Source organism: Megalobrama amblycephala, linkage group LG16, assembly GCF_018812025.1.
Source record: "Megalobrama amblycephala isolate DHTTF-2021 linkage group LG16, ASM1881202v1, whole genome shotgun sequence".
Classification (NCBI taxonomy): domain Eukaryota; kingdom Metazoa; phylum Chordata; class Actinopteri; order Cypriniformes; family Xenocyprididae; genus Megalobrama; species Megalobrama amblycephala.
Window position 1 is genome coordinate 3,801,180 of NC_063059.1, and position 9,817 is coordinate 3,810,996.

At 34.6% G+C, this 9,817-nt stretch overlaps 1 protein-coding gene across 1 annotated transcript; it reads left to right on the top strand.

The window, feature by feature from the left end:
- The first annotated feature begins 1,194 nt into the window (after positions 1-1,194).
- Positions 1,195-9,130, top strand: chchd2 (coiled-coil-helix-coiled-coil-helix domain containing 2). Its single transcript, XM_048160382.1, has 4 exons — positions 1,195-1,403; positions 4,315-4,573; positions 6,671-6,851; positions 8,802-9,130. Exons 1-4 carry the CDS (start codon positions 1,357-1,359, stop codon positions 8,810-8,812), a joined length of 498 nt encoding a protein of 165 aa, XP_048016339.1. The 5' UTR covers positions 1,195-1,356; the 3' UTR covers positions 8,813-9,130.
- The last annotated feature ends 687 nt before the right edge of the window (positions 9,131-9,817 follow it).

Here is a 9,817-nt window from a genome sequence, read left to right on the forward strand (position 1 = left end):
GAGTATAGTTCCTAGCCATATCGGCCTAGAAAATCACAACTTTTCATTTTCCGTCGGTCATACTACATGATGTAACTACAGAAGAGTCAAGTTTTAAATAGGAAAAATAACAAAACTCTTTGGTCATTTTTGAGTGAGTTGCTAACGGTCTAATCCGATTCAATGAACTATGCTAAGCTATGCTAAAAGTGGTACCGCCGGACCCAGGAGATCGGCTGAATGGATTTGAAAACGGTAAAACTCAACAGTTTAACTCTAGGGGAGTTGGAAAATTAGCCTATTTTCAAAAAAAAAGTGTAGTGTTCCTTTAAACACTTAGTTTTTTCCATACTTAAAGTGCACTTTTTTTTTTTTTTTGAATTTTCTGTGTGAATCCACTACTCGCACTGTACTACTTAAAAACTTAATAGAATAGTGCGTAAGTATGCAAATTGGGACGCACCTGGATGCCCGAAATAGCTGCCAAAGAAACTTTGGATTCGCCCCCCAGCGGTGAACTCTTGAACAAGTGTCTATGGTTTTTACCTGATCTCTGATCAGTTTTATGTACTTGTATAAGTTTTAATGAGACATTTGTATAATTAAAAGGAAGAATATTAGTTAATAGTCTAACAAAACAAGAACACATATTACACTTAATAGTTAATGATATTAGATGATTAGTTAATTGTATATGATAGATTATACTCTCAATAAAACACTTGAAATGGGTTTTAAAGCTGTTTTATGCACGTTTGGCCTGAGTTTTTGTTGCATTTGCACTGTTTTGACCGGCAGGCGTCAGCAGCGCGTGACGTTTCAAACGCTTCGAATCAGTGAATCATTTGGAATTGGTTCAATTGATTCGAAGCTTCGAAAAGCTTCGTTTCTCCCATCACTACTCAAAAGCTTAAGCTGAGCTAAATGATGACAGATGGATGAAAGCATTGGCACATGACACCTGCAGTCACAGTGAAGTAACAATGAAACAGATAGATAATGTTACTAAAAAAAGATGTGACTTGGGGTTCTCAAAATTGAATAAACAATTAACGCTAGTACGTTATCATCGGGAAAATCTTATTCAAATTATCAAATGAAATAAGCATAAAAGGAAACACTAAAAATAAGTTTTATTTTATAAGTGACATTTGTTTCAGTACATTACGGCATACTCCGGACCGGAAGTGGTGCATCATGCGCATGAGCGGAAGTTCACCGTGATGTAACACGCTAGAAAGTTCCCCGGATATATGAAGTGTAGAGCGAAGGTCAGGATCGCACAGACACAGTGAGTTAATATACACAGTAAGTCATATTTAACAGAAACTCCAGCGAGTCTTGTGTCTCTTCTGGAGCTGGTCATAAGAAAGGAAGATGCCGAGAGGAAGCCGAAGCAGAACCTCGAGGATGAGTCCTCCGAGGTGAGAGAGAGACACTATTATCCTGAGTTACTGTGTGTGTGTGTGTGTGTGTGTGTGTGTGTGGATCAATAACACATCTATATCACCTACAACTTCACAACACCGACACTCTCACTGCCTCTAAAACATATATTAGTTATTATAAGTTATGATGGTGACATTTATACGATCATGAATCTACGAACGAGGTTAATATTTGTTTACAATATGAAATTTATGTTTCTGCGATCATAATCTATAGTGTGTTTGATCGTGTCGCTGCTCTAATAGGTTTCTTTAGATGTTTAGTGTAAAGATGCACTGATATTAAAATTGGTATTTCATAATTGCAGAATACTAAAAGTTTTTTAGATGAGGACAAAATTGATCTAAATATAAAGCATTGAAGAAATGAACAGGCACCAGTAAATATTGATTAATTGTTGACTAATAAATGTCCAATATTAACTGCTTTTTTATAAATATTTCATATCTGTGATATATAAGGTAATATATAACCTTATATTTTATAAATGTGTATTGCACATCCCTGTTTGGTCCTTAATTGGAAAAAAAAAACACCTAGCAACCACCCAAAACATCCTAGCAACTGCGTATGTATGCGTATCTGATAGACTGCATGGCCTTAAACCTGCCTAAGCCAAAGCTTTTAAGACTGCTTCAATCTTTTGGCCAGGCTTTCTCAAGCCAACAACAGAGTTTGTCTTGAATAATTTAAATAGATAAAGTTCATCATGTTCATCAACATTCAGCATTCAGCATAAGATGAAGACAAAATTGTATGTAAATGTAAAAAAGAAAAAAAAAGAAAAGAGAAATAAACAGGCACCGTTAAATATATAAAAAATTAATTGTTAATCACTACTGTATCATGTCTACCAATAGCAATTAAATTAAAAAACATATACCTTATATCGGTGATAACCCATACAGTATCAGTATGTTTTGTGCATCGCTATAGAGTGCAACAGTCGAGATCCAGAAGTAAAAACTCAATTTTCTCCATAAGGAAGACACATTGAAAGGTTTTGAACTTATAAATCTTTTAAAGACAGACCTACTGTGAGCTACGATGTTGTTAATCCATGATATTAGCTGTCAGCCCGCATTAATTCAGCTTATTTCTTTTTAAAGTGGAATTTCTGGTGAAAAACTTCATTACCCATGATGCTGTACAAAAATTACACCAATCAGAGAGTGGAAAAAGCAACACACTCCAAAACATCTCTTTAGCTCCACTCCCATGAAGCACTGCAAATGACGTAATTGAGTCAATCTCTACGTTCTCAAAAGTTTATGTTTGTGTATATATATATATATATATATATATATATATATATATATATATATATATATATATATATATACATATATATATATATATATATATATATATATACATGAAGAGTTTCGTTGCAAAACGAGATAACTAGTTTTTTGGTTGTGCATTCCAATTAATATCAATTCAACTGCAGTTGGTTTGTTTTGATTTAAACCTTCATAACTTAAAAAATACAGCCAAGTAGCACCATAAAACAAAATAATAACATGATAACATAATAATAAACATGTTTTGACAAAAATGTTAAAAACGGAGTTATCTCGTTTTGCAACGAAACTTTTCATATATATATATATATATAAATATAAATGCATATTTGGCATTCAAATTATATAGTTTTTTAGTATATATAATCAACATTTGTAAATGAGTGGTTTTATAATTCTCCATCACTTTTAATTTGATTATTCAGTTTGCAATGCTTCATGGGATTGTAGTTCTTTCCCTCGCTAAAGCCGTTAAGTACACAGTCTTTTTGTTTGATTTTCAAAAACTTTTTTTGCTTTAAATCAAAGTTTGTAGTGTTGTGATTCTCCTCTTAGCTGATTGAATGATTTCCAAATCCCTATGGGAAAAATTAATGAAAAAAATACTTTAGGAACCAACGCCGCTGAAAAAGTGGGCGGGCACTGTTGCACTCTATTTGGCCCCTAATTGGTCAAACTGTATATTAACCACCCAGAGCACCCTAGCAACCACATAGCAAAACCATAGAGATTACTCAGAATACCCTAGCAACACCATAGCAACCCCCCAGTACACCTTAGTAACTGCCTAGCAGGTAGCAGCCATAAAAATATTGGTAACATTTTACAATAAGGTTCATTAGTTAAACATTAATTAATGTATTAACGAACATGAACTAACATGAGCAATATATTTGTTACTGTATATTAACATTAATTAATGAAAATACAGTTGTTCATTGTTCATGTTAGTTCACAGTGCATTAACTAATGTTAACAAGATTTTAATCATGTATTAGTAAATGTTGAAATTAACATTAACAAAGATTAATAAATGCTGTATAAGTGCAGTTCATTATTAGTTCATGTTAACTAATGTAGTTAACTAATGTTAACTAATGAACCTTATTGTAAAGTGTTACCAAAATATCTAATATCTGCAATAAGATAACCCATATGGTGCAAATATGTGTTGTGCATCCTTATTTGGTCCATAATTGGTCAAACTGATTCACAAATCAGTTTGAATAGGGATTTAAAGGGTTAGTTCACCCAAAAATGAAAATTGTCATTTACTCACCCTCAAGTTGTTTCAAACCTGTATGAGTTTCTTTCTTATGCTGAACACAAAGGAACATATTTTGAAGAATGTGGGAAACTGAACAGTTTGAATTCCCATTGACTTTCATTGTAAGGATAAAAATATAGTTGAAGTCAATTCTTCAAAATATTTTCTTCTGTGTTCGGCAGAACAAAGAAACTCTTAAAGGTTTGGAACAACATGAGGGTGAGTAAATGATGACAGAATGTTCATGTTTGGTGAACTATCCCTTTAAACTCATAATAATACACTCATAATAATAAATGCATGTTTTGACTCTAGTTACTCCTCACCATCACCTCCACCAATGGCTCGCGCCGCTCCTCCCCGCTCATACGCCCCGGCGCCCGCCGCTCCTCCCCCGTCAGCAGTGGGCGCTCCTGCTGCTCCCCGCCAGCCGGGAATGTTCGCACAGATGGCGACCACCGCAGCTGGCGTCGCGGTCGGCTCTGCTGTCGGACACACGATAGGTCACGCCATGACCGGGGGCTTCGGCGGAGGCGGAAACTCAGATGCTGCCAGACCTGATGTTACCTATCAGGTAAACACGAACCCAGCCTTCTGCTTTGAATAGCTGTGCTCAGCTATAGTAGTAGACTTTAGCACACCTTTAAGAAAAGTACATGTTACGAAAAATATACTATACTAAAAGAGAGAATATTATACTGTAGAAATGCTTTAAAAATATACTTGCACTACTGTTCAAACCTTTGGGGACAGTACGATTTTATTTTTTGAAAGAAATTAATACTTTTCTTCAGGAATAGGCTAGTTCACTTCAGAATTCAAATTTCCTGATAATTTACTCACCCCATGTCATCCAAGATGTCCATGTCTTTCTTTCTTCAGTGGAAAAGAAATGAAGGTTTTTGATGAAAACATTCCAGGATTTTTCTCCATATAGTGGACTTCACTGGGGTTCAACGGGTTGAAGGTTCAAATGTCAGTTTCAGTGCAGCTTCAAAGAGCTCTACATGATCCCAGACGAGGAATAAGAGTCTTATCTAGAGAAACCATCGGCCATTTTTCTAAAAAAAAAAAAAAAAAAAAAAAAAAAGATATACTTTTTAACCACAAATGTTCGTCTTGCACTGCTCTGCGAAGTGTCACGCATTAAGTAATCATGTTGGAAAGGTCACATGTGACGTAGGCGGAAGTACCGATCCAGTGTCTACAAAGTGAACATGCAAAGACAAAGTCAAATGCCCTTCTACACCAAAAAAATGGTAAAACAACGATGTTGAAGGAGAAAATGAGATGGAGTTTTTCTTCCTAATGCGGTATTTCTGTCTATGTCACACATGACTAGGGCTGGGTAAAAAATATTGATTTCTCGATTTTAATGGATTCTCATTTTAACGAACCGATATCGATTCTTTAATCCCAAGAATCGATTAGTCTAGTCTGTTTTCAGTTGATGAATGAGCAGAATATGTAGCGCCTCCGATCCAATAAATCGCAAAAATCTTTGTGCTTTGTTACTTTTGATATGAAGCAAAGTCTCAGATTTCAAATGACGTCCATCTTATTATGAGATTCAAAAAATAAATACCGTTTTGGCGCTGTTTAATGTGGCGTGACAGATCACTGTAGCGCCTCAGTTAAAGAGAAGCATGTGATCATCCTCTCCTCCGCTTTAATACCAGTTACAGCGAAATAAACATGAATGAACATCTGAAGGTATGTTAAAATATACAGTACAACTTACTGAAATCCGTATCATGTCTCGTGTAATCGCTCAATCAGTGTTTCAACCTCGGAAAGACTCAATAAAACAGCTTGTAAACAATGTCACGTAACGTCACATTTACCTCAGAAAAACATTCAGTGACCATAAACTCATTAGTCAGCTAGAAAAGTGAACTCTAGAAAGCAGCATTCTGATAAAAATAGCTAAGCACCATCACATACTCATTATAATTTTTAATGTTTAATATTTAATGCATGTTTGAATAAATCAGTTATGACAGCTGCGATTTAAATGTTTATATTTCAAAAAACGAATTGGAGTAGAAATATGATTATGTAATTCTAAACTTTATTTATAATAAAAACTTAAATTTAAGTGTTTGTATATAAATAAGTTAATTTAAAATTTGCCATGTACTGTCACTGAAATACTACATCCAAAATAATCGAAATCGAAAGCATGTGAATAGTAATCGAATCATGAAAATTGTCAATACCCAGCCCTACGCGTGACCTTTCCAACGTGATTACACAATGCGTGGAGCATCACAGAGCAGTGCAAGATGAGCATTTGTGATTACAAAAAGCATATAATTTTTAATTTTTTTAGAAAATGGCCAATTGTTTTCCTCAACCTTCATTTCTTTTCGACTGAAGAAAGAAAAACATAAACATCTTGCATGACATGGGGGTGAGTAAATTATCAGGAAATTTTAACTGAAGTAATATTTTAAGCACACTTTGTTTCTAATGTATTTTATTAGCCATGTCATTGTTTGAGAGTACTTGTGTATTTTTAAATCCTTATATAGTAATTATGGATGACAAATGAATGTATTCAAAACTATATTAATCTCTTATGTCTGATTGATCTTGCCAAGTAATTGTAGGAATACTGCTTTAAAAAGACAGAATGATGAATTGCCCTGTTGATTGTGTGGTGTCACAGGAGCCGTATCCGGCTCAGCCCATGTATCAGCAGCAGCCGTCAGCGTTTCAGCAGGAGCCGCAGCAGCAGAATCCCTGTGCGTACGAGCTGAAGCAGTTCATCGAGTGCGCTCAGACACAGAGCGACTACAAACTCTGTGAGGGCTTCAGTGAAGTGCTCAAACAGTGCAAATTCTCCAATGGTATGTACTCTGAACCTGGTAGTGGCAGTGCAGGGGAAATTTACTTTTAAAGGCACAATATGTAAGCTTTTTGGATTACAATATCTGAAAGCCACTAGAACAATGTTATATATTTTGTTGACTGGTGTACTTGAATCATCCCAACTGTTTCCAAATGTTTAAATCAAGAAAAGTTAGCTATTTTAATAATATACACTATTAATATACGCATAATCGCTTACTTTAATGCCCTCCGTGTTTACTTCTGTATGACAGCGTGCTGTGGGTGTGGCCAAGTCTGAATTTCCCTGCAGAATTGGGTTACTTTTACCACTGTTGCAGCAGGTTGTTTTGCATCTCCATGGGTTGAAGGGACCGCACTAACGCGATATTTAGCCCCTGGAATGTGATTGGGCTAGTTTTGACTAGTTTTGAGAAGCAATTGACCGTTCGCGAGCAGGTTACTTTTGATATTCAAATTTTGTCATTTTTAAAGAAATTTAAAGAGCCACGAAACTGTTTTTGTTTAATGTGTCATGATGATTGCTGTAGCGCCTCAGATCAAGCGGTTCATGAACCGATCATCTCTTCTTACTACTTAATTTATATCGTCAAATAAACATGAATGAACCACATTTCAACCACAGAAAGACATAAGTACACATCATTTTTCAAGTTCAATTCCACCAACTTTAATCTAGAGAAGTTACTCTGACTGCTTTGTCGGACAAAATGGTGGATTCGGCGATATGATTGGTTAGATCACCTGTCAATCAAACTCCCGCACTGTCCGAAAAAAAGGTAGTACTTGTCACTGGGGCAGTACCCTAATGTAGAAAAGCAAAAAGGTACATCTTTTTACCTTCTTACCCCTAAATGGTGCATATTAGTACCTTAAAAGTACATACTAGTACCTTTGTACCTTAGATTAGGGTACTGCCCCAGTGACAAGCACCGTACCTTTTTTTTCTGAAGAGACAATTGAGTGGCTTTTGCACATGCAGGTCAGTTCAGAACCATGATCTGTTCACACTGGAAATCTGAAATTGGCCTCATTTAAAACAACAATGTGAACTACAACTATACAAAATCATCTGATGATCTGATTCTAATGCAAAAATCAGAATTGAGCATTAGGGCTCGCAGTGTGAACGTAGCCTAAGTGACTGCTATGAAGACGAGATTTTTAAATGTAGTAGTTTAAAATATGTTTAAGCAAATAGATTCAACTGAAAAATAATGTACATTAATGTGTACATTTATAAAATAATACATTACTTTAGCCTACTCATTACATAAAAAATTAATCTAAGTATTTCTTGTTACTTCTACTACCCTACCCTCAACACTAGTGAGTGGCACGACATTTGACAAAGTTATAGAATTATTGACTGATATTTATTATCAATGAATTTACTGAACAGCATTTACACTTGTAAATTGTTAAATGGCGCCATCTGGTGGGTCATTAAAGAGTAGCGCCATATTTAATTTTTGACAGGAATGAAAATGAGGCTGTGAGGGATTTAAGTACAGTGCATTTAATGGATTGTACTGTTGTTTAACAACATACCAGTTGTGCCCTCACAGCCTTGTTTTCATAAAATTCAATATGTAAAATTCAATATGGCGTCTAACCTGACTTCAGAAGTAACATTGTTCACTTTAACGACATTATTAATAGTTCTGATAACATTAATTACATTGTGATTACAGAAATATAACTACAGTTTTTCACTGATCTATTCCAATCAGAAATACTGAAAAATAGCTAAATGAGTAATACCTAAACCTAGATTAACATAAACCATTCTGCTTATAGAGTTGTTCTCTTGTTGTAAATTATGTAGTGAACTTGCATACATTCATTTGCTGCTTCTTTTCCCCCCTAGTGTTTGTAGAGGCCACTGTAATGTTTATGGGTTGTATTATTGTAAAGTACTTAAATTTATTTATTTTTTCTTCCTCCAGGACTGTCATGAGGTTTGGATTGGAGACATGAACACAGCTATTCCATACCATCTGCTTACTTCTGGAAAAAACTTCCTCTTAAAATGCAACTCAATCAAATATTAGGGCCTGTGTGAAAATTAAAAGCAGTATCTTAGAAGAAATGCTGTGTAACACATGTGATACATAGTATTTATGTATTTGGTGTAGATAACTGCAGCGTTCTGATTTTTTTGCCTGAGCTTGAAGAGATCACAATGTGTATTGCAGGGGATTCTTTGTCAGTATATGTTCTTATTGAAAATGTTTCATTCAAATGATGTGAATTGCAAATAAAAGGATCAGAAACATTTACATGCATTTAATCTTTTTACCCACAATATCCATTCAAATGTATAGGATTACAAGTTATATAGTACTTGGTTACATCAAAAAGCTATCTGATTACGTTATGCACATTACTTGTAATGTTACTTTACTCCTTACAGCAAAAAGTAATGATTACATTATGCACGTTACTTGTAATGCATTACTTTACTCCTTACATCAAAACTAATCTGATTACATTATGCACGTTACTTGTAATGTTACTTTACTCCTTACATCAAAAAGTAATGATTACGTTATGCACATTACTTGTAATGTTACTTTACTCCTTACATCAAAAAGTAATGATTACATTATGCACGTTACTTGTAATGTTACTTTACTCCTTACATCAAAAAGTAATCTGATTACGTTATGCACATTACTTGTAATGTTACTTTACTCCTTACATCAAAACTAACCTGATTACATTATGCACGTTACTTGTAATGTTACTTTACTCCTTACATCAAAAAGTAATCTGATTACGTTATGCACATTACTTGTAATGTTACTTTACTCCTTACATCAAAAAGTAATGATTACGTTATGCACGTTACTTGTAATGTTACTTTACTCCTTACATCAAAAAGTAATGATTACGTTATGCACGTTACTTGTAATGCGTTACTTTACTCCTTACATCAAAACTAATCTGATTACATTATGCA